Genomic DNA, 27,332 nt, shown 5'->3' on the forward strand with positions numbered 1-27,332 from the left:
ATTTAATTACAAATTACTTTTATTCTTAACCAATCTATTGTAATAGTGTCTAACCTGAGAAGAATTTTCCTGCCTCTCACTTTTTTCGTCCTTAGCACGCTATAAAAATTTCAGCTTGATATCTCTTTTCGTTTTTGAAGTTATCGTGTTGACAGGCAGACAGACATACAGACAACCGAAAATGAACTCTTTAGGTAATTTTATGAAACTTGATATACCTTGATATATTTCATTGAGTACGATTTCGATAGACAATCAATCAAATTTCTTCTAAATCTAGACAAAAACAATTATTTAAATACATCTTTTATAGTCCAACACAGGACGATATTAATCTGGAAACCGAAAGATGGTTAAAGACTTATGAAACATACTGTACAGGTAATAAAAGTATTCACAGTTGCATATCCATATTTTCAACTAACTTAATTATAAATTACAAACAATTGAGTCAGTCAGTTGTTGTTCTCTCAATTAAAACTTTTATAATGAAAGAATAATTAATAAAAAAAAAAAATTTTAATAAAAATGAATTTCGCTAAAAAAGTTTTTTTCGTTATCAAGATCTTAAAATGTCATCACGTTTCTCGTTATTATAAAATCAACGAGAATAATGAAAGAGTGGAATTGTCATGGAAATTGTCATGGTTTGATCGCTATGTGTGTGTATCTGCCTGTGGCATCGTAGCTCCTAAACGGAAAAACTGATTTTGATTTTTTTGCTTCGTTTAAAAGGTAACTTAATGGAGAGTGTTAGTAATAATTTCTCTGGGGTTTTTAATATTTGTAAATTTCACTAATTGGGAAAATTAATTTGTGAGAAATAGGACTAGAAGAATGGATTAATTAATTGAAATAAACGTTTCGTCAATTATTTATGATTTCCTCTGCAATTTAGACAAAATGTGGTTGTGACTTTTTCTATCTTCATATTAATTTCTCTCATCGCCAGAGTAAAAGTGTGCAAAAAACAAACTTGTGATAGAAATATGGCAAGTATTAACTAAACTCCTCTATTACATCTCTCTCTGGTTTTTATCATAAGTTAAAATATTCACTTAATAAATAAAAAAATTAAAAAACTTTTTTAAAATAATTACAAAAAAATAAAACAAATGAAGATTCACTGTCCTAATGTGCACACCCCCCCCCCCAAACCATCCCCCAACACCTCTTCAGCACGTCCACACAATAAAAATATTTTAAGTCAACAAATAAGGGTTGTAAATACAAAATGAATGAATTAAAAGGGGTTGATGAATTTTTAATTCTTATTAATAACTTATTTTTTAATCGAAATTTAATGTTTGCATCTCAAAAATTGAAATATACGCGTTTTACAATGTTTACTTTTACTAAAATTCATCATACCAGTGGAACTGCATTAACTAAGCGAATTCCCATCTAAGAGTCATTTAAAAAATGATGTTTCAAAATCACTACAATAATAATTAAAGACGGTGAAACTATTTCCTAATTTTCGAACTAGTTGTGATTGGAATAGTGATTTCGATAAGATAAATTAAAAAAATTCAAACTTGACCATGACTTTGTCCAAATCATGGTACATACACAATTAAAGTTTTTTCTTTCAGATGTCTGAAGTTTATTTCAACATATTTACGACCAGTCTCGCCTTGACATACGAAATTAGTAGCCCTTATTAACGAAATTTAATCATGACCCAGAGAAATTCGGACAAAATTGTTCGCACCAAAACTTTGGAGTTGATGCCGATTATGTTACACCTTAATTTAATACCTGTTTTTTTTTTGTATCAAAATAATTTACTTAATCAGAAAGTGATTGATTTGACCACTAAAGTCAAGCACACCACTCGCTAACTTGTATGTGTATGGTAAGACTTAGCAACCCTTAAACTTGTATATTTGTTTGATGTGATGATTTCTTTTTTGGTTAAAAGAAGAGGGTGATTTTGTGGTTTGTTACAACGGTGGAGGTTTTATTATTATGATTATTATTTGTGTGATTAAAGAGTTACTTAACCACTTAGTGTGTGTATGGATGTACTAAAGACAAATGGATGCTGTTGATGTATGGGTAGCTTTAATTTATCATAGACTATTCAATATTTTTATAGAACGTCTCTTAAAAATTTTGCTGTTATATTTGTAAGAGACTTTCAGGAAAAAAAAGTGATTTTATTTTTTTTATAGAATCTACAAAAGCTTGAAATAACTGATACTCGAAAAGTGATATTTTTTACTATAAAAAAAAGTCTTTCGGAAATACGGTGACAAAAATGATTTTCAGGAAAAAAACTCTACTTCAATCGCAGCTTCTATGAGTAATTTTGTTCATCTCTCTAAACTGTATCGTTACAAGATGTTAGCAGAATGTTATTTTTAAGATGAATTGTTATAAAGCTGTCTATAATAATGAATACAATATCTATGATAGACTCAATCTATTATAAAATATATTTTAGATGGCACAAATATTAATAAATTATTTACAATAAATAAATGTATGTATAGTTAGTATATGCATGGTATTTAAAGCTGTATCTCTATCTATCTCATGTATTAATGTATTCATAATTATTTTATATTAATTATTAAACGGTTTTGGATATGACTTTTTAACAAAACAGATCAATAACTTTATGTTCTACTTAATTTTGTAACACAATTATTTAATTAAAAAAAAAAAAATCAAACATTTCTTCTCGTAAGATTTTTGGAAAAGATTTATATTAACCTTTACTCTCGTGATGAGAGAAAATTCATTCAATCATTTCTGAAGGAAAAACTTTAGATATGCTGAAAATATCAGAAAAATTCATTTTAAAAATAAAATAAATTTTTCATCTAAATCGATCTTGAGCAAAAGACTCATAACGCGAGTGCTGACGGGTTAAAACATACAGATATTATGGAATTTTTTTTCATAATCAGGTGTATAAACATAAACTTGCTATCAGACAATCAATATACGTACATATATTACATAACTACCTATTTTATAGCATACAAGTACCAATACCCGACTATTACACACACGCTTGTTACGCACCAAAGCATGGCATAGCATAGCATGGCAGGGCAGAGCGTAGCGTAGCATGAAGTGAAAAGTGTACTTTGTTACTTTTAATGTGTGTTACAAGTAATCAACTTAATTCTAATGGAATGGTTTTGTACAGGGTGAGGCTGCTGGGTGGTGAAGTACCTACCTACACCAACTATAAAGTATTTTTAAATAATTAATGATAATCTATTAAAATGTTATCAAACGTGAGGGCTTTAGTTAAAAACGAATCGAAAGTGTTGAGGAAAAGGACGTTGTGGAAATAGCTGGGGCTTTCAGCGGTGTCTAAATTATTAATTATTATTGATTAAAAAATAAAGTTTGAAAAATTGTGTGAAAACGAAATATCTTTGAACGAAAATTGCAATTTTTATACTCTGTAAATATCAAGGTATATTAATTTTAGTCTCAAGAGTTTGTGACTAGAGCTTACAAATATTGATGCTACCAACAAAATTTTGGTACGGGTGTTCGTAAAAACAGTTAATTAGTTCATTTCCATTTGTCCGCCTGTCCGTCCGTGAATAAAACAATTTAAAATCGAAAAGAGCTGAAATTTTTATAGCGTGCTCAGGACGTAAAAAGTGAGTTTTAGTTCGTAAATGACCTACATAGATAATTGATTCTTGGGTCCGTAGGACCTATCTTGTAAGACGTTAGAAATAGAACAAAAAAAATTGATTTAAAAATGTATAATTCATTTTGTTCGACACAAAAAGAACAGCCCACTTTCCTTGTTCGATATTTTAAAATTGCTAGAAACCTAGAAGAAAAATTCCTGGTTATAAAATTTTCGTCTTTCTCTTCTTTTGCAATGTAGAACTATTTCTGTTTATTGTAAGGAAAAAAAAATTAAAAGGAAATGAATTTATTCCTAATCAATTTATTATCAATAAAATAACAATTATAAAAACTTGTGTACGATAGTCGATTGTTGAACATTTATTGTTAACAATTTATTATTTATTTATTGATAACAATCGATATATTGACTTACCTATTTGCTTACGATATATTGATATATTGAGTCTGTATTTGCAGTCTGTACTATCAACTATCAACACAATCATTTAATTTTCCTTTTCTCATTTCCCACTGTATTCTACTTACTGGGTTTGTTCTTTTTTATAAATACTATTCCGATAAGAGTTCGACAAAAAAAAACTATTATTATCATGATAGCTACTGTGCAAAGTAAACGGATTTTCTCTTAAAAAGACTAACTCTATAGTTTTTCGAGTTATTGAACGATTAAGACATTTTTTGTTGTTTTCGAAACAAATTTCGATTTTTTTAATTTTCTGAGGCCGACCCCCCCTTTGAAAAAATTCGAAAAATCGAAAGTATTTTTATGTCTCCAATTTCGCCCGAACTTTGTATAAAAGGTAATTTTGAGCCAAAAAATACAAAAATCGTATTCATTTGATGATTCGAATATTAGTTTCTGAGAAAATCGACCTTATGGTATAATTTTTGCCGATATTGTTGAAACTAAGCATCGAATCGTCAAATGAACACGATTTTCGTATTTTCCAGGTTGAAATTACTCTAGAAAATGATTTTTATCCAAATCGGAGCCAATCTGTTTACTCGTTTTTTTTAATTTTCTGAGGCCGACCCCCCCCCTTTGAAAAAATTCGAAAAATTGAAAGTAATTTTATGTCTCCAATTTCGCCCGAACTTTGTATAAAAGGTAATTTTGAGCCAAAAAATACAAAAATCGTATTCATTTCATGATTGGGTGCCTATTTTCAAAAATTATACGATAAGGGCAATTTTCTCAAAAACTTAGAATCGAATCATCAAATGTATACGAATTCGATTCTTAGTATGCTTTCCTCAAAAAACGTCTTTGACGTTAAATACTCCGAATTACTCGGAAAGTCTTAACTTTAGGAAATATGCCTAAATGACTTTTTTCGCTTAGAATTCATCTCACTACCGATTTTCGTTGTCTTATTACATACACTTTACCACCTCCTGTAAAGAGCGGTTACCACCTCTTAAACAAAAGCACCCCTCGGCACCATTTCTCCTCGTTTACAGGAGTATAGTTTATACCTTATCCTTCGCATCCCACTCTTGGCCCCATAAATCTATCAAACGTCATTTCAAACTGATGTAAATGAGACGTTTGGATAAAAAAAAACTGGTTATGTTTTTTTGTATGTGTTGAGAAACATAAAAGACGACACACAATATTTACACGTGGGTGTGCAAATGTGCTTGTATTTGTGTGTGTGTGTGTAATGTTTTTTTTTTCGTTTTTCCGTCGGGAATTAAAAATGTTCATCAGTGACAAGTCAGTCAGTCAGTCAGTTGAGTTCATTCATATAGTAGCTTTATGAAGTAGCTTCAATACTAGAAGCTACATTACAAATGGCACCTCTTTTAGGACTAGGGTCAAGCATTATATTTGATAATCATTTCAAAACGGCCAGGCAACTTGATTTTGTTTGAATTTTCATAGCCGTGTACTTTCTCTCAGTAATACTACACTCTTGGGAGAAAACTCACTTTTTGGAAAGAATTGGTACATTTAGAACCCAGACTGGCAATTTGTGACCAAAAAAACCCACAAAAAATAATTCATTTTATCTACTATTTCTTGGACTGTTTTGGGAGAAAATAACGCAATTTTCAAATGACTGAGGTAAGTAGAGATGGTTATATTCTTAAAGGTCTAAGAAACTCGTTGAAAAAATCATTCTTGAAATCGGTAATGTCCGACAGGTTTACAACATTTTCCGTGTTATTAATTCGACTAAGAGTTCTTGAAAATTATGGAACATATTTTTTATATTCGGACAAAGCTAGCTTTATATCTAGAACTATATTCATATTCAGATTGCTTATAAGGTTCGTTTGTTTATGCTCTTGTTTGGAGTCAGTCAGTTGGTCATAGCTCACAGTGCAGGTCTTACCACTATGCTCTGCCATTATGCTCAATTGTCCCTATATTCATCCAGTAAGGTGGATGTGACATGTCCATCATATAGCTTCAGCTATTATGGTTATCATTTACGAACTTCCACAATTTATCTTTTTTTTTTTACCGTTATACCGCGTGTATCAGAATAAATTATCAATAATCTACAGGGTGTTATAGTTCAAAAAAATAAACAATTTAGTGCATGGAATATGTATCTGGAGACGCTCCTATACAAATCTACAGGCGTTTTAAAATTTCGTGTCGTTAAAGTTTTACTGTATCTTTGACGGATTGTTACATTAAGAGCTAGTTTTCCTGTTTCGTCCACAGTTCTTTGACAATTATCCCATAATCTGTTAAAGACAGGCAACTTTAAAAGGCAAAAAATTTTTCGTAAACGGATTCAGCAGAAATTCGACTCTGTATGCAAAGTTTCTAACACATGTAGCTCGGGTTACATGGCTAAAATCATGGAAACAATTCAGAGAAGACAGGATAGTTGACGTTAAAAAATAAACAATATGGTGGAAGTCAACCCCATAAAGCTGTTTAAAAACATTGCTTTGACATCAATGGAGTTATTGGAAGTCGTCAAGGGTGACTGAAGTGAGTCCATCTCCTCATGACAAGAGCTGGACATTAATTGAGAATCTCGATACACTGTCAGGTCTAGGCGTTCCGTGTTTTCCGCATAGCTATTGTCCAATAATAGCCGCAAATATTTTGCTAAGACAGATCCTTTACGTAAAACTTCATGACAGCCCTGTATATGACATGATCTGTCAACTGCCTTGGTATACGAGCAGCTCGATAAAGAACAGAGCAACAAAAACAGCATTCTTTATTACTATCAGTGAAGTCATCTACTACTACCATCTACTACCCCTAACCCTCATCCTAGGTTGTCAACCCCTTTTGTTGTTATAGAAAAAAAAACGGTCGTTTTTCCTCCACTCACACCCACATTGTTAATATCTCTCTTTTCTACACAATTTTTTTTGTTGTTTCATAAAACTTTTGTCCTGCAGTGGAAAATCTTTTTTTTTGTGTAGTTTCTGATTAATTAAAATTATTTTTTTCTGTGGAAGGGATTCAGACAGCCATTGCCCTTTAGGTACAACTTTTGGCTAAAGCATGACATATTAATAATGATATATTTTGAAGTCGCCGTTAAAGTTATTTTTTGATTGGTTAGCTACAAAACAAGCTAATAGCCTATATATATTTATTGGTCCACTCTGTATTGTGCTCGATTATTTTTTTTGCCTATTATTTCTATCTTGTCTGACCATGTTTCTAGACAAGCTTTCTGGATATCTATTTTCACAGTTTAGAAATTAACATCGTCACAACAACAACTAAAATAAATATATTAGACTCAGATATAAGTACAAGGCTCACGTATAGCTCTTTTATGTGATAAATCAACATAGCTGAGCCCAGTTCAGTTCACAGCGCATACAGCTCACAGCTAGCTAGTAGCACCAATAAATAATTGCTCTCTGGAGGACCAAAATGATTATTTTGATACAAACATGGACTTACATGCATGCGTACAATATTTACATATCATTTATAATATTATTCATATTTAATTATATATCAACCGAGTACAGGCTGGCTTTCGGCTGAAAAATTCTCATTTAAAATATGACTTTATGGAGCCTATGACTAGACGGTATTTACAAGTCGTTTTAGAATAATTGGAAATTTGAGAGATTGTTGTTATGGCTGTACCTAACTACTTTTTACTCGACTGTCAAGAAGTGGAAAAAAAGACGGGAAAGGATTGTTATCTCGATTAAATTTAATTTTTTTTATAGAGAAATCATTGAATTCACTTCTTAGTTCTATAAATATTCAATAGATGGCAGCGAGCGTTATATAATTATCCTTTCAAACAATTTTATTTTTATTTTGTGTAAGTATTCAATAGATGGCACTGTGTTTCAAATAACAACGTGCATGTTCAATTATTTATGTAAAAATCTGCAGCATCCCGTGGCCGAGTCAGCTAATATACAGGATAGCTTTTATAAATTGACATATGCTTGAAACTCGAAAAATACAGAATCAATAATTTTTTTTCTTTTATTTTTCTTTCTACTTTTTATACATGCTTTTGCAGCGATATCACAAAAACTAGTTACCCAATCGTTAAATGAGATGGATTTTTTTTGCAGTCTTCCCTGTAAACATCCTGTAAATATTAATAATATAAATTACCTAATTCCTGTACGTATCCATATATCGTAGGTACATATCCTGTTACCAAATAGATAAATTGCCACACAAAGCTCTGTGACAAGTCACTCCACTACACAACCACTAAATATTTTCGCATACACATAAATATTACATGTAGGTGATGTACAGAGAGGCTGTTGTACCTTGGATCATAATTTAAATGTATTGTTCATTTTTTTAAACTATAATCAGTTTAAAACAATAAAAATCAGATTTGTGAAACTATGTGCCTTATCGCACGTTATAATTTGTTTGCTGGTTGGGAGGTAAAACCAAAAAATGTGCAACAATTTAAAAAGACCCCAAAATCTGACGATGCGTTACCTAGAAAACTAAAACTTTTTTAATCGATTCAGCTTGCCATGAATTTTGAGAATATTTTTAAAATAATTTACAATCTGTTAATTTATATTCTTTGTCCAAAGTTTATGCTTTTCATTTAGAAAAATGAGTTGTGAGTTATCAGAAGAAGTTAAACATAATAGAGATAAATTAAAGTAAGAACAAGGAAATTTTGTGTCTTATTAAATATATTGATCAAGTCAAATGTAGGTAAAGTACGCACGTATTGAGTTAACTACTAAATCAGAAGTATGTCTTTTTTAAACTAATATTACAATTAATTCATAAAGTATAAAGTTAAAGTAGCTTTAATATTTAGTCACATACTGAATCACCCATGGTACATTATCATCAAGGTACAACATATTTTCCAAATCTAATTTTGAAGTTATAGGATTTATTAATAAATAACCCTAGCAGTGTACCAACAAGCTCTCAGAATTGAGCCCAACTCATTCGTATATATGTATATGTTCCTATATCTATATGTGTTTAGGTTTAAAAGCCTTATTAAAACCTACATAACTCCTGTTATAGGTTTGACTGGGTTACATATGTTTTAGAGTTTAGACATATTAAATTGATTTATTTGAAATGATTAACATAAATTCATCATTTTATAAATCTATTTTGTATTTTGTTACACTTATGATTTATAGCATTACACCATCGACCACCCTGTACATTGTACACTCTATCTCTTAATAATCGCACTATATATATCTATTTAGTTAGAACAGAACAAATTTGGGAATTTTTTGTATTCGAATCTTTTCGAATGTATTAGATTTACGAAAAAATGTCACCGTGTAAGATCTGATGTATCAAAGGCTCGCTTTTATTAAAAATCAGTACTCTTATTTTCTATTCAAATTACAAAATACTTTTTTGATTTTTTCAACCCCTTTTGTAAAGCGCCCTTTTAAAGATTAATTAGAACATCATTGAAGAAGTTGTCTTTCAACCGAAATTATCAAATCAATCAGTAAACTGATATCAAATGAAATTCTGCATGTGGTCCTTTTGTACTCTTTTTTTTTTTATTAATATTTCTGTTCAATTGAAGTTATGAATACAAAGATTTACAGAGTGTTGTAAAAAAACGTACCACTAGTAATAAATATAACTCCTGTAATTTAGTGCAAAAACAATTCTATATTATCTGTAACATTTTTCAATCTTGTAACATCGAAAAGTTAATGAATATAACTATAATTGTTGCCCATTTTATCTTTTTTAATAATTTTATTTCCCATGAAAAAAGGGTCTCAAAAATTGACAATTGTATCCCTGTGACATGGTTCTTCCTTCTTTAAATATTTACAGGGTGTCAATTTTTTGTGATACACTGTTTATTATTTGTAATATTTCTGTTCAATTGCGTAATGAATTAAGAAAAGAAAATGTATAAAAAAAAACTGTTAGTAGTGACTATCGTCAGTCAATACAGTGGTAAACCGCACCCTTTTACAATAAGTACATTATTATTAATGTTAAGGGGGTTGTTTAATTCATAATGAACAAAAAGATATCAACAAATGTCTGATAAAATACAAAACATTGGCTCAGTGGAACGTTCATCCTTTTTTATTAAAGGGTGTTCTAGTGTGTAGTCAATTGTTTTATTGATATTACCTTTCATAAATCCATTTTTTTTAAAAAAGGGATACCGCTCTGTTCTTTGTATTTAAAATTTTAATTTACTATCTTTTCTTTTTGTGGAGAAGGAGGCAATATCAACTTTTCATGAGCATTTTTCTTTTAGTAATTTTAATTAATTTAGTGCGTGGATTACCGAGCTTTACTCTCTTACTAAGAACCATTTAATACGTCTCCACACAAATTTTCACTCAAGATCTCTCTTCTTGCGAGTCTCGCCGATCCCAGATCTATAATTTCTCAATCTGGTGTATCTAAGCAATCAACTCTGCCAATAGATAAAATTCAATCTTAAATGGCAATATTATGTTTTGTGACATTTAAAAAAAAGCCAAATATTTGTTAGTTCCCCCCCCCCCCCCCCCGAAAAAAATTTCTTCAACCTGAACACCCACAACAAAGCACCCCAAACTCCCATACCAGTTGAAATAGATGTTGACACGTATAAAAGTCATCAACGCACTCCATAAAGAATGTTTTATTATAAAGTGTTCATTCTGTTCTGTTCCTCCCGCGCTGCCACTCTCGTCTTGTCACAGTTTATAAGAAATATATTTCCAAATTGATGTTTATTTGTGTGGCTGTGACTTTGTTGAGTGCTTCAATGATACAAAACCGTACCTACAGGACGTTCGTTATTTATTAGGAGTGTAATTCTTTCATTATTATCACCGAGCTTAACTCGCGCCCGGGGCACAGTACCTTTTTAGCGCTTCTCCATTCGAAGATTATATATTAAATAGAGTCATAGGCTCAAGCTAGGCTTTAAATTTGAGATAAAACTAGATTTTAAAATGTATATGATCATCTAGAATTAGTTCAAAAAATACCTATTATTAATCTCTAACCAATTCCCCGGACATTTTGTTGCGTCTTCTTTCTCGGATTGTTTCATCAATATCTCATTTTCACAAAGAGACTTCGCTTTTTCTATTGCCTCTTCACAGAGCTTGTCTCGAATTTCGGATAGTTCAATCGCTAATGATTCAAGATCATATCTAAAATATTATTTTATCTGACAAATCAAGGCAGAAGATAATTTATGTAATCACACAGAGCAGATTCCATAAGGAATTGCTGACAGCCACAGGTGGAGTCAGCCCTGCCAGTAGAAAAGACGTGCCATTTCTATTATGTTTTGCGGACCACTTGGCGCCCTTTGTGATTAGCGCCGGATGCATGATACACCCCTTGAATGTATAGCATGCCACGGCTCTACAGCAAAAGAGAACAAATTAGACCCTTAAATATGTGAACATTTGTCTCTCTATTATTTGTTCACAAACTCCCTGTAACAGATATTGATGATTATTTTTATAAAAGTAAAGATATATATGTGAACACACATGATGGAATGGGATGGCATGGGTTGTGTGGGAGAGCGTGTGTGATACGTATCATGAAACCATTTCATTTTTTTATTTTTATTGTGTTATAATGTCAAAATTATAGGCAAGTGTCTTCTCAAGTCATGATCACTGATGTTAGAGTGAGCATTGGAGCACAGGGGTTGCTTCTATATACCATCGCAACTCGCATGTCTCCTGGGGGCAGTAATGCACTTTATCGTCTACAAGATGATCTCAAACACTTCCTGTATATTATTTCCAGCTCTCCAGGAAAAAAATATCATATACTACTACTCTTAAATCATGTTAAAAATATCATACGTTATATGCGAATATTTTTTAATATTCTCAATTCGAATGTTTCGGAAATTCTCTTTAGGCATTTAGAAGTTTCCTTTGCGAACAGCATCCTGCTCCTGAATGAGGACATCTTAAGAAAGGTCAATCTTAAATATACACTTACAGTACTCCAAGGAAGAATTGGCCAGAGTACAAAGAACTTCTATAATGAAAATCGTTACAGCTGTTACAGGACACTTGATAGGCGTCGGGAAAGCTGATCCCTTGGACTTATCTGTGCATTTGATTATTACAGGAGCTGTCACAGTGAGGAGAAGGAAAAAAACGATATCTTATCTTCATTTTTGACATCCTTCATCTTCTTTTGTTTTAAACTTTCGCAATCTACACTTTCTTTGGCAAGCCGAAGTCTTCCTTTCGTTGTGCAAACAATTTTCGGGATGAAGACCATTATTTTCTACCCAATAATAAAAATAAATAAACAAAGTTAAAATTGAAGAATTTTACGAATAACGAACGAAATGCTTGACAAATATTATTAAATCGTTCGAATAAAATTTATTACTTCTTTAGAATAATCGACGAAGAATTTTATTATGGGATCGGGTCGTCATAATATACGATATTTATTTCTTTATTCGATTAAAAACTATATTCTTATACTCACCCTCTCGTTAATATTTTATTTTTGTAATGTTTAGAAATACTAATGAAAGAAAACAATGTAAATATTAAAAATCAAATTTTTTAACTTTATGACGTCAACGGAATCCAAAAAAATTTAATTTTGCTCTATCAAGTATTTAAATAATTACCAAATTGCTCAAACGATTTTTTCACTTCAAACTAAAAGCCTTACACTCGAAAATTTATTAGTTCGATTTAAAACAATCCAATCTTTCAACCATTATGAAATGACAATCAAATACTACGCCTGTCTCTAGGACTTTTGTACACATTTATTCATATTTATTGATCCACTCGGAACAAAGTTAATGATAAGATCTCAAATCAAAACAATAGACTTTGGTTTTAATATTAAAAAAGTAGTGCCATTATCAAGAAATAAAAAAAATAAAAAAACAGAGAAAGTTATCAGTGACTGTGAGGTAGATTTATGCGTCCCGTGGGTATATTTATCCAAACCATATATGGATATAAAAGCGATACAGGAATACAGGATAAACATCCCTTAATACACATTGGGAACACTTGACAACGTTACACATCTATTGTTTCAATATTACACATAATAATATTGTTTAGAAGTTATAAACACTAAAAAAAATAATAGAAAATAAAAATTTTGGGTCCCTTGGGAACACCGAAAATGGAAAAGAATTGTGCATAACCACAAACAATAACTCACTTTGAATCATTTTCAGTTTTTATTAGATCGGCAACTATTAAAGTGGCTCGTCTGTCACGTGACGAGTCAACTAGGCAATTTGTTTGACGTAAATGTATGAAAATGTTCTTAAAATATTGTAAACTAGGCAATTTGTATGACGTAAATGTAAAAAATGCTCTAAAAATATTGTAAAAGCATCAAAAACCAAAGTTTTTTTGTCGAAGGCATCAATCTGCCTATTTATCAGAAAATTTAGAAGGTTTATTTTGCACAAGAAAGTAAATAAATGGTCAGTATTTTATTATCACAAGGAAATCGACAGACTTTTTAATTAATTAATAAGTTAAATGGTTGAGCAAGCAATGAAAAAAAAAAGGTAAAATTATATTGAAGGTACTTCTTATTTATTTAAAAAATTAATTTGTTGAACTGGAAACAAAAACAGTGATTTTATGAGCAAAGCGAAGGGGTTGTACAGAATGGGGGTGATTTATTTGATATTTATTGTATGAACATTTCCGTTTTTATTTAAACAATATATATTATTTGTGATTGTTTTATATTAAACAATCAAATTCTAATTATTATTAAGAATTGTTTACTGTAAACAAAATCACGCTTCATCGAATCCTTTTTTTTTGTTTTATTGCAATATAAAGGTACACACACACATGTTGTTGAGTTACTATTGCGTGACAAGATTATCACTGTGACTTTTCACCTTAAAAAAAAATTGTGAAAGCTTTAAAAACATAAGTACAATTCAATTTGAAAAATTCGTAGCGCAGGAGTTGCATTAGCTAAGTGAATTCCCTCAGAGATTGAAAAAATAACATATTTTTCTTAAAATCGAATATTGCATTTTTGCAATATTCTACTCCCACCCCTTGTTTATCTATCGATTTTTCTTATTAACGCACTGCTTTTTCAAATACCAAAACACTTCTTAATACCAAATTTTAATCAAATCGGACTTAAATTGCGATCGCTAGAGAGTTGACAAACACATAAATGTATATATTTATATATAAATTTTAACGGTGGTCATTTTTGACATCTATTAGGTCAGGATTGATTGGCATTTGAAGGAATTTTTGAAAATATCTGTCGGTTCTGTCGGTCTAACAGTAGATTAATTTTATTTGAAGGGGGTTGTAGTTGATCATCAACAAAGGTTTGTAACGATTTTTTTTTTATTAAAGGAAATCAAAATTGCCGGAAATCAGTGCAAAAGTCATTGAATATTGTTTTTAATGCCACATGTGCGGTGTTGTATGCATTATTTTAAGTCAAAAAGACACCTGCATGACCTACGAACCCAAGACTTTTAATTCATTTTTATTTAATTTTGTGATCGAAAGTTACTTGTGCTATATTCGAAAATCAATATTAAAAAAAAAAAATGTATACAAATCTTTATACGATAGTTATCGGAAAAACTGATGGTTAAATTTGAAATTTATGGTTTAAGCCCATAAAAGAGAGTTAAAATATTAAATTTTGAAATTTTTTGCTTATACCGGGCTGTTTTTTTTAGGTTGACATAAAATTAAAATTCTTTTTTGTTTAAAACACTGACTTTGATTTCTCATAAACCGTTCAGAGAGAATCGATATTTTTTGGATCATTTTCATATTTTTGGTATCGAAATATATATTATGTAATTATTAACTTTAATCAGAAAATTATTGAGTTGATTCCTAAAGGCTGTATCCACTATACGAATTCTTTTAATTGTGGTTCCATTTCAATGAATCCTTTTTATTTAAATCAATCATATTTTATGCAAGAGGTTTTTTTTACAAACAATAAAAGATAATACAAAAAAAAACTAACAAAGTTAATTAATCAAATACTCTGTATAGGATTTTTGTCCTTTTATCAAATTTTTAACATATTATCAAAGTTTTGTATTCAATTACTTTCTATCAGAGAAAAGTAGCGCATAGTATGGCTTAAGTTCGAAAAATTTGAGAAGATAAATTAAAAAATATCTAGAGAGTTTTGACCTTCAAGATGGACCTTCATTAAATTTGATTCGTGATACAAAACTCACCTAAATCCAATAATTATTTTTGATAAATGACGACCAAATTTCGGGTGTCATTTACTACGCCTGTTCCCAGACCAATTACTAAACTAAAATTCAACTAATTAAGAAATTTAATTCAAATATTTGTAAATATAAAATTTTTAAGTAAAACACAATTTAATTTGTTATTAAATTGAAATAAATAAAAATTTAATTGTTTAATTAAAAACGTAGCAGCATTTATTTCAACAATACAAGTAAAATATTTGCAAGAATGAAGAATTATTTAATGCTTTTAATTTTAAGTTGTATTATTGCCATCTTGGCGTATGGAATCGGTGAGTGAAAAAAAGCTATTGCTGAGACTGTTGGCTATGGATGTCTTTTTGTTTAGAAAATCACGCATTGCAGAATCATTTCCAGATCATAATTTACATATCGTACATCGATTTGTTTCTGTCATATTTACAGGACCGATTTTTGAGTCATTACAATATTTTTTCAAATTTTGCTGTCTTTTTTCCAACAGAATGAACAATTTTGATCTGAAGACTCCTGCGCTCAACTTTTTAAACCATCCGGGTCGATTAAGCTAAACTTTGACATCAAACCGAGTATATTTGCAATATATTTACGAAGGACATGCATTCAAATTAACCAATCTTTTTTTTTTCTAATTTAAGGTAGCTCACGGCGAATTTTAAACGGTGAACACGCAAAAATGGGAGAAATTCCGTTTGCTGTACTGATCGACGATTCGAATTTCAACGACCACAAGCGATGTGGAGGCGTTATAATAACTATAGTAGCCGTATTGACAACAGCGAACTGTATTAAGTCATTGAATCCAAATGAATTAACAGTGCGTGCTGGATCCACGTATCGTGACGGGGGCATTGTGCGTAAAGTAGAAATGCCCATTGTTCATGAAAACTTCAGTGAGACTACATTGGATAATAATATCGCTGTATTGATTCTGAATAAAAAATTTGAATTTTCGAATACCATCGATAAGTTACAGCTTCCGAATATGAAAATGGATTTAAAGACCCATGATTCGGCAACCATTTACGGATGGGGTGTTGATGTAAGGATAAACTCAAATGTTTTTTTGCCTGAATTTTTGACTGTGCACTGAACTTCACACAAGATCAAAGTTTGATCTCACTGGATTATTGAATATTTATTAATTTAAGGATAATTTATTTCTAGGAATATTCTGATTATCCTGATTCGCTAAAGAAAGGTGACACGATTGTTATCGATTCAACGAGTTGCAACCACCAAAACCAAGTACGTCTGCCGTTAACTCCACGAATGTTTTGTGCGTCATCTTTAGGTGAACACTTTTCAACCGCATGCTTTGGTGACGCTGGCGGAGCTTTAGTTAAGTATCAATATGTGTATGGTCTATCGTATGGTAAATCTGCCAAGTCTGGCAAGTCTGGCGAATGTACCAGTGATACCGTTTATACGCGTATCACAGCTTTACATGAATGGATTATCGAGAAACTGGCGCAACATGGTCGTCAGGTCGAGAGACGTTTACGTGGCTCTCCATAAAAACCTGCGAAATTCTAGAAAAATATCCGTGGATTTTGAATAATTTTTGTAATTAATATATGACCCAATAAAATTAGCGTATTTTTTATCGTTCTTGACTCATTCTACACTTACACCTCTCAAAAATCGGAATTGGATACGAAATTCTGTCTATCACCATCAACTATCCATCTGAATTGTACCATTAGCTTTACAACGGGTTTTCTTCGTGTCTCGTTATTATTTTTTTAATTTTAATAAAGCCCCCGTAAATACTCTGATTATATACTTTGATAAAGCTTTATTTTTCTGTTTTTTAATATTTTCTCATTTTAATAATAAATACACTTTATAAAGCTTTTTAAAGCTCTTTGAATCTGGATTCTCTTTTCCACTTTGAATATTATAATATTATTTGTATGCGATGTATAATAATAACCATCAAAGCTCAAAGCTCAAAGCTTCAAGCTACACACATCTAGTTAGTCCGTCTGCTTGGCTGTCTGCCTGTCGATCTGTCTCTCTGTATGTATGAAACATGAGTGTACAGGTAAACTTGGCAAGCTTTATCGGTCAATTTCATGGTACACAAAGTATTACCATCTACAACTTATTTGTTTGATTTAAAATTTTCTTGCGATCCATGGATATTAATATAAGTTATATTAAAAAAAGGTTGCCATTTGTTAAAAATGGGAAATTTTGAGGCTTAGTTTGTGAATTTTAACAACAGATGATTATTGAATTTCACAGTTAAATTTTAGTTAACACAGTTTTAAAAAATGTTTTTATGATTTTGATTAGTATGCAGTAAAATTAGTATGCAGAGGATTTTTGGGGCGAAAAATTGATTTAGCTAGGTTTCATTTTTAGAAAAAGTTATATCCGTGTTTTCAGGAAAAACTGAAACATTGACTGCAAAATATTATTCTTCCAGACATCTATTGGTATTTGTGTGGAGACATTTGAAATGGTTCTTATATTAGTGATAAAATATGTGTCTTTTGATCAATAAAATATTAGATTGTGTTATATTTTAGTTTATTATAAATTTTTTGCCATTTTTTTTAAGAAATCCACAATTCTAAGGCTGGCTAAAATTGATGAATATCTATAAACTTTACATCGTAGGGCATTAATCAGAATGCCTATACACGACTTAAAAAAGATTCTAATAAAATGCGATTTTTGGAGTACTTCCTTAAAATTAATAAAAGCATTTTTCTTTATTTACACACAACACAAATATCTATAAAATTGTAACTTGGATCAGTATGATTCTACCATCCTTAATTTATTGTAGAACAGAAGATAACACAGTATAGTCAGAGTCAGTCAGTAGTGACTAGTGAGTACAGTACATAACACTTAAACATAATTATGTTTAATGTTCCACATAATTCCTTTAAATTGATTAATTTTCATAATTCTGTTGAAAACAAACTTAAAATAAAAAGATTGTAACAAACATTCATTGCGTTGTAGTCGTATCTACTGCATGCACTGCGTCCGTTTAGGCGAGTGGAGTGCCATCAAAATATGCATCAAACTCCCATACTCAAATAAAATCTCCTAGAAATGAACCCAGATCATTTTTTGGAACAATTTTTGCTCATTTTCAGGAACAATTTTTTTTCGATCCGAAGAAGTTATAAGCAATTGCATTCAAAGGTTGCCTATCCTCGTATGACGTCACTAGTGGATATCTTCCTCTTTGTTTAGTTAGGAATTTTAAACATTTATATCTTGCACTCTAGTAAAGATTTTTTAATTCCAACTTCACTTTTCTATTCAAAAAATTTGAATTTTTCATTTGATGTGATTCAAAAATTTTAGTCCGATCCCGTATTTGATTATAGCCATGCCGCTCTACTATTTGACTTAAGTAAGATAGTAAGATATTTAAGTGCATGAAGGTTAAACTTTAAATATCATTATTATGATTATGATAATTCTCATTTAATAATTGTTCTAAGTCACAAACAAATTACATTCTTGAGTGATTTCTGTTCAACTGGTTTTTTTTCTCTTCGAAGTTTAAGTTTTAAATTGGGGTAAGTCGAATATATTCAGCCATAAAATCTATACAAATAAAATTACAAATTCTAAAATATGCTTGTTTCTTAAACCCTTTGAAAATTTACTAACTGACCTCAGATTGAGAACCACATTTCGAAGATGATTGACAAAGATAATTTGACGAGGCATGATTATTAATGCACGTTGAATAATCCCAAAATGAACAAGATTTGAGAAATAATATATGCGAGCGCTATATTATACTCAATTTTCGAACAAAAAGACCTTAACAGCCGTATACATGTAAGAATGAAAATGACGAAAATAATAAAATGAAAATTATTACAAGAAGATAGATATTAGTATTATATGTGCGGCTGTCGCGGATTGCGTGCGACGCTTCAATACATATGAAGGAGGGGTCACCAGGTCATCCTGAGAAAGGTGATTGGGGTTGTAATTGTACAAATGTGATTGGATGAAAGATATGACGTAATACGACCTTTTGAACCCTCCCACGCAACAGAACGTTGTTAATTCTCTATACATATATATAAAATACACCCTTATATATAGTTTTACACTTTATATAACTACATAACTGCCTTTGGTGGAGGCACACCTGTGCACCCCCTCGACGTAGGTACGTTGGGGGTGGGTTGAGGCTACCTACCATACAGGCGGCGGTTGTATGGTAGCGTATTAATAATATGTGATCACTTTTAAAAGGGATTCCGTACCAATATATATTTACCTTCTAACCAAAAAAAGGTGTAATAAAAAGAAACGTGGCGACAAATCGACCATTTTCACCTGGGATCACCTGGGAAACTGAAAGTTTTTCAAGCGATTCAGGTTGCAATGATATTATATTTTTCTCAATTTGAACTTTTGGTCAAATTTTATGTTTCTTCATTTTAAAAAAATGATGTAGTTTAAAGTTAGAACATGGAAATTTTATGTTTTGCATCCCAAAAGGCCCCAAAACTGTGCTTATTGTGATCAAGGAACTTTGAACTTTCATTTACCGCCCAAACAAAATGACCATTCACCGTACATGCTCAAACAGCCGAACCACTTTGACTTTAAAAATATAAATATATTCCGTAAACTTTTGAAAGAGTTGAAATAGAATAAGTAGAATTAATACTTACGCTTTGATGCCTCTTCCTCTTGTTTCACACTTAACCAATTTCATTTTTATAATCCCCCACGATAGATTTATTAATTATTTGAGGGAAGAAGTTGGATTTGAAAAAAAAAATGTACGCACGAAAATGTCAAACAAAAAAACTAATATGTCAGGTCAAATTAGGCTTTTTTTATTTGGGACTGTACCAAATAGTAAGTTCTGAAAGGATTTTATTATATGCACACCGAAATTTAGAAATCAAAAATTTTTATTTAAATTGGTTTAAAAAACGTTTGATTTTGATTTTTAATAGAAGTGAGATTTTATAAAATTTTGATCGCATTCGGTTTGCAGTCAAATGAAGCGTTAAAGGAGTATAAAGCGACAAAGAAACAAATTTCTTGGGCATATAAGAATTGTGGGCCCCTTTTTTTAAATGTTTTCGAGTACATTGTTTCTAAAACGTGCGAAAAATTATTTACGATATCTTGTAGCCAGTATCGAAGTGACCTCCACAAAAAGTTTTCTGAATTCGTATAAAAATAAAAGCCACGACCAATAATACCTAATCAGTGCTTAATTTATTATAATAACAATTTGGTATTGATTAATTCCTAGTAATTTGATAAAAAACAAAGTCAGTTCCAGTGTTTTTTGTCTAATCAAAGTTTGATAAAACAAGTTAAAACAAACAATTATAGAAAAACTCTGTATGGAAAATGTTAGAATATCAGTGCTTGCATTATATTTTATAAATTAAGAAATTTTCGAAAGTTTTTCTAGAAAGTATTTTTTACTTTTAAACTTTTACTACCTCTATAACGGCCAAGACCTAATTTATCTATGTTGCTCATTTACGAACTCAACTTTACTTTTTTTGTCCTAAGCACGCTATAAAAATTTCAACTTGGTATCTCTTTTCGTTTTTGAATTATCGTGTCTGCAGACGGACAGACGAACAACCGGAAAATGTCTAATGATGTGATTTTATGAACACCTATCCTAAAATTTTATTCGTAGCATCAATATTTTTAAGCATCACAAACTTGGGACTAAACTTAGTATATCTTATTTTATATTAGGTGCGCCTCGCGATTAAAAGAAAGCGGTGTTATTCGCGATTTTAAATAGATTTTGAGATTTTTTATCGTTGCTGTGTGAATTCAAGCTTTCTTGAGAAAAATGCGGTAAGTCCCTCTTTCTCGAATTTTTACAAAACCCTTTAAAAACACGGTTCTTGTACACTATCCCATAGGAACCTTGCATTTTCTGACCCCTAAACTACCACTTCCTATGCAAAAAATCGTGTCGATTCTTTGCTCTATGAAAAATTTAAACAAATTTATCTCACGGGAATCATACATTTTTGCGGGATAAAAAAAAACTTTTTGCTTTTCCAGAACTTCAAACTTTCACGATTATAACATACAAGACATAAAAGCAGTGTAGTGTGAAAATCTGGTCGTCCATTAAAGTATTTAAACAATGATGTCAGTTAGTTGTCTTATCTACACTTGTTATTTTTAAATAAGATTGTATATTTAGAATGTATTTTTAATAATAATTAAAAATGACGATTATATTTGTAATATTAATTTTATTAATTGATAACCTTTAACGACCCCCGACAATATATTGCAAACATTTCAAAATACATCCACAATCTTGTCTGAATCAGTTTGAATCAAAACATAAAGGATAAACAACCGAGCATAACCAACCGTTCATCGGTACAAACGCAAGCAAACCGTTATTAGTTTTTACCAAGTGTTTTGTTTTTTTGGGGGCGAAAAAATGTAAGTAAACACATATTTTTAACATCAATAAACCTGTTAAATTTTCATACTGTGCTCAGGTTCTTCTAAGAAAGTTACCTCAACCCCGCGATTGACGGAGGCCCCGATCTGCCCTCAAAAAGTTCATTGTTTTCAATCATCGTTACCGTATTTTCTCCTCTGCAAAGATTTTTTGATAAATTTTCAAGGATTATTTTTCAAAATGAACAAAACCGTATTCTTTTTATCTTGAGTTATTTTGTTAACTCAAAATTTTTTTCTCAAAATTGTATTTATCATTTTTGTTGAATTGCACTTTGAATTGACCCTTATTTTTAACTTTCCCATAGAAAATAAGTGTTTTCACCTCGAAAATTGAAATGAAATATTTTCCTTTACATTTCTTGATGGATTTTCACCAGATTTTCACCAAAACTGTGTTTATGGTGATCAAGAGACTTTGACCTATGATTTACCGCAAAAAAAAATGTACATTCACCGTACTTGCTGAAGCAGCTGAACCAATTTGAATAACACAATTAAAAGAAATTTTACTGTATTTCATACAATATAATTAAATAATCAGAAAGTTGCTGATTTGGCCTTTAAAAGCCATAGACACCACGGCATATTTTAAAATTAAATTGCATAAAATTTAGAAATTTCAATTTTTACGTTTAGAATAAGATGTTATTAGTTCTTGTATTAAATCCAAATTTTTAATTTTTTTTTTTTACAGATTATGTGAAAAGGAAAAAATGTCACAACTGAATTTAATCGCTATCATATTCACCACCGTTCTATTTCTACAAATCAACGGTGACAATGAAAATATTCCACCAAAATGTCAAATTACATCCCGTTTTCCAAAATCTATAACATGTGTGAATGCAACAATCAACGATTTTAAGGAATTACTTGATAAAACCGAACTAGATTTTGGCCCAAATACAAAAGTCACTTTTACCGATTCAATATTTTATGAAATCACTGACGATGAATTATTTAGTAACAAAATGAAAGATTTAACTTATAATTTCCGACATAATCATATCAAAATATTTCATATCGATGCTGTTAAACATATCGATGTTTTCGAATACAATATTCTCGATTCGGTAACCACATCGAAAACTAGTTCATCCAGTTTTAATTTATATCGAAAATATTTATCTGATTTAAGTTTAACAAAAAATCGAATTGGTTCAATTGACGCAAAAGTTTTTACGAATGTTTCAATACACGAAATCAATCTCTCAGCGAATGAATTAATCGATATTAAATCGCAAACTTTCTCGAATATGCATAATGTATTTAAGATTAATTTAGCGCATAATAATTTAACACGTTTACATGAATACACGTTCGTGAATTTCTCGAAAACCAGTATTTATACACCTAGTAAATATTACGGTTTATCCACAATCGATTTGTCGTACAATCAATTGAACCATCTCGAACCAAACGCTTTTTATAATCTCGAAAATATTGAACGCGTTGATTTGCAGTATAATAATTTGACCTCGTTAAATGGTGCGATTTTTTCCCAAGTCAATTTAACCGTCTTGCTATTAGCGCACAATCAAATTAATTTTATATCAATGCAATTTTTCGAGAACATGGAATCGTTATATTTATTAAAATTAACGGATAATCAAATAAAAACTCTACCATCGCGATTATTTTCAACGTTACGAAATTTAAATGTGTTAACTTTATCTGGTAATCCGATTTCGCGGATTCAAACCGATGCTTTTGATGGTTTACATATGCTCAATACAGATTTCGCAGGAAACGTAGCTTTATCGTTTGGGGAATTAAATGTTCCAATAATTCCAACGGGTGCTTTTAATGGATTACGAATGTTAACACGCTTGGATTTGTCGAATTGGAATATAACAAAAATTGAAACGAAAGCGTTCTATGAAATGCCACAATTGAAAACGTTAACTTTACGAAACAATCAGTTGACAGAAATTGTTCCAGGAACTTTTTATGGATTGGAAAAAATCGATGTAATCGATTTATCATATAATCGATTAACGCGATTAACCAGAGAAATGTTTGCCGGTTTAAATGGTTAGTGCAAAAAACTTTTTGAACATAAAGCAAGAAATTTGGATCTACCAAATTTGGAAATGTGTTACGAGCACTATCTTGACAAAACGTGGTATATGTTCGAGCCAAAGCAAAATTTTCGATGTAATAAAAATAATACAAAAGAGGGGTATCGCAAATGGATCCTTAAGAATAACCTGTCACCCGAAAACGAAACGTGTATGGAGATTTCATTGTCCTCCAATAAGTGGGATCAATTTCTGGATTTTTTTCACAGCTTGGCTTACTATACGAAACATCTCAGGAGTGACCGTATCCAGATCAGTCTATGTTATTTAGTGCCAGGAAAACCAGTTCCTCGAAGCATTCTTAGACTATCCTATTTTCGGTGTAACTCTGTTAAAAAAAATCTTGTAAATTGAAATATTTAGCCGGATCAAAATACGCCAAGTATGGAGCGAGCTCCCCTTTTGCCAGCGTTATAAACAGTTTTATATCAAATTTCTTGCTTCTATTAATTTTGCTACTTTTAGTCTCTAAGCGAATTTTCTGAACAAATTTTCATCAGTATAAGCTTTCCAAGCCTCCCTGAGGGTGAAATCCCGGGCTGTCTAAATTTTCGTAGACGGAAAATTTCTTAGTCCTGTCTCTGTAATTTTTTGTTAGAAAAAAATTCGCTAAGACTACGCAATTCCTGTATGACAAATTTTATTTTTTGTTTTTTTTTTCTTGTTTTTACTGAACCAGGTACGAAATTTTTAACACAACTTGAAAATGAGAACAAAGATACAGTTTTAACGCTCAAAGATTTATTTATGGCGACCGAAGATATTGAAAAATTTGGCTTACAGTTAATATTAAAACATAACGCGATTAAAACGATTGAATCCGATGCTTTTACATATTTAGCAAATTTAAAAACTCTAGACTTATCAGAAAATCAAATTCAAAACATTCCGATTGGAACGTTTAAAGGTTTGAAATTTATGGTGAAATTGGATTTACATCAAAATAATTTAACGGCTTTGGAAAAAGAAGTTCTCTATCCAATGGTACGATTAGCTGATTTAAATTTGGCAGAAAATCATTTGGAAACATTCGATGTGCGTGCGATTATGGAACATTCGATGAATGATGCTTTTAAGACGATTAATTTGAATCATAATCAATGGAAATGCGATGAATTGCGATTAATGATTTTACTTTTAACGGAGAATAAGGTAAATATCACGATTATTTGATTTAATCGGCGCTCATTTGATGTTTTTATACACAGTAAAAAATTGGCGATGATCTTCAAAATCGGTTCAGTTTGGTAAAGGCTTTAAGGAAAAACATAATTAAATGGAGAGTGTTCTTAGATATGTTTCAAGTACGAGTTTAGGGTTCCATACACGAAAAATTTGTCGGGGATTTTTTAAATTTTGTAAATTTCAATTGTTTTAGGTTGATTTCATCTCGTCATCCCCGGAATATTTCGATTCACATAATGTGCATGGCATCCGTTGTATTCCAAGTAAAGACGATGATATCGAAGAGCGTTTAACACATGGAGGTTACGCTCGACAAAGCGCCAGTGGTTCCGATGTCTCACCAGAATTATTATTTATTAATTATCAAAAAGAATTAGTACAAAATTCTAAAGCCCAAATTACAGTATTAATATTTTTATGTTTCTTTTACTTATTAACGTCACTGTTATTGATTGCTTTATATATTTTACGTAATAAATCGTATTTTAATTCGTTACGTCATCAAACACAACGGAATCAAGAGTTTAATCAATCAACGGTTGAATTATTAAATGTACCACAATAAATTAATTAATTAATTATTAACTTAAATAAAGGAAATCTACTTTAATCAAATTCATTTTTAATTTATTTAATTATATTTGTCAAACAAGGAAATCGGGCTACGAAAACGAAAGTAAGTGGTCTGACAACCAAAGGTAATACTCACCAAAAAATTTGCAGACCACTTATTTTCTGATAACAAATATCTAATTTTCGAGGTGAAAACATTTACTTTTTTTACCTATCAGGAATTACTATTGCTTTGGTACATAGAGTGCCATCTATTAATAGCAAGTCAAACTATGAATAATTCAAAAATAATATTTTGGTACATAGAGTGCCATCTATTAGTAGCAAGCCAAACTATGAATAATTCAAAAATAATATTTTGGTACATAGAGTGCCATCTATGAGTAGCAAGCCAAACTATGAATAATTCAAAGATAATACTTTGGTACATAGAGTGCCATCTATTAATAGCAAGTCAAACTATGAATAATTCAAAAATAATATTTTGGTACATAGAGTGCCATCTACTAGTAGCAAGCCAAACTATGAATAATTCAAAAATAATATTTTGGTACATAGAGTGACATCTATTAGTAGCAAGCCAAACTATGAATAATTCAAAGATAATATTTTGGTACATAGAGTGACATCTATTAAAAGCAAGTCAAACTATGAAAAATTCAATAATAATATTTTGGTACATAGAGTGACATCTATTAAAAGCAAGTCGAACTATGAATAATTCAAAAATAATATTTTGGTACATAGAGTGCCATCTATGAATAACCAAGTAAACTATGGATAATTTAAAAGTAATATTTTAGTACATAGAGTGCCATCTATGAACAACCAAGTAAACTATGGATAATTTAAAATCTATTCTATACCTATAAATATATAGTTTTACTTACTATTTATCGATGTCACTATGCACTAATGACTAAAGCATTCGTTTTAAATTATTATTAGCTTTACTTCATTATTCAGTATATTCATTTCATTTCTTGGTTTTCATAAAATATTCATTTCATTTCTTGGTATTCATAAAATATTCATTCATTTCACACTTATATAAAGTGATTCTTGGCTATATCTCGAACGGTTGGTATTAGGGCAAAAAGGACGACAATTTTGAGCCCCTCCTGACTTATTAGCTTAGAATGATTTTCCAAATAATATCAGTTAAAAATTTTTGGGAAATTCGAGGAAATGAAAAATGTTTTTCCAATATTGGATGATTTTGTTTCATTTTATTGTGTTTATTACTTGAATTAGGAAGGAATAAAGTTCGAAAAATGTAGCTTTAGTTTGGTTTGAGTCAATAATAAACTGTCGGTAATATCAAAATCATTTATAAAACTTGTAATATTGTTAAATTTCATAATATACCACAATATAATTAGCGTGGAATATTAATAAAATTTACTAAATCATATATCAAAAAATTGCTCTCTAAATGCTCCATCAGATTCCATAATTGCTCCAATTATTAAATTATCAATTAATTAAATATTTGCAATTAAAAATACAAAATTTTATTTTCCAATATCTCAGTAAATTGATAGTTTTTCCTAACGTTTTTGCTATCAATTAATTGCTCCCGTTTATTTCTTTCGGGATATAACAATAACGATTTATAAATATCTATTAATTTTGCATAATTAAATGAAAATTTATAACAATAGATTGTAGTTATTATCTATATTTATGGTATTTGTTTTATTTAATTAAATATTAAAAG

At 30.5% G+C, this 27,332-nt stretch overlaps 2 protein-coding genes across 2 annotated transcripts; both read left to right on the forward strand.

The window, feature by feature from the left end:
* The first annotated feature begins 15,500 nt into the window (after positions 1-15,500).
* LOC123294139 (transmembrane protease serine 11E-like) lies at positions 15,501-16,823 on the forward strand. Its single transcript, XM_044875231.1, has 3 exons — positions 15,501-15,598; positions 15,944-16,347; positions 16,473-16,823. Exons 1-3 carry the CDS (start codon positions 15,535-15,537, stop codon positions 16,821-16,823), a joined length of 819 nt encoding a protein of 272 aa, XP_044731166.1. The 5' UTR covers positions 15,501-15,534.
* A 1,936-nt stretch (positions 16,824-18,759) lies between these two features.
* LOC123293964 (leucine-rich repeats and immunoglobulin-like domains protein 1) lies at positions 18,760-25,630 on the forward strand. Its single transcript, XM_044874975.1, has 4 exons — positions 18,760-18,856; positions 22,468-23,807; positions 24,534-25,006; positions 25,233-25,630. The coding sequence occupies exons 2-4, from the start codon at positions 22,487-22,489 to the stop codon at positions 25,602-25,604; spliced, it is 2,166 nt and encodes a 721-aa protein (XP_044730910.1). The 5' UTR covers positions 18,760-18,856; positions 22,468-22,486; the 3' UTR covers positions 25,605-25,630.
* Positions 25,631-27,332: the final 1,702 nt, after the last annotated feature.

Source organism: Chrysoperla carnea, chromosome 2, assembly GCF_905475395.1.
Source record: "Chrysoperla carnea chromosome 2, inChrCarn1.1, whole genome shotgun sequence".
Classification (NCBI taxonomy): Eukaryota; Metazoa; Arthropoda; class Insecta; order Neuroptera; family Chrysopidae; genus Chrysoperla; species Chrysoperla carnea.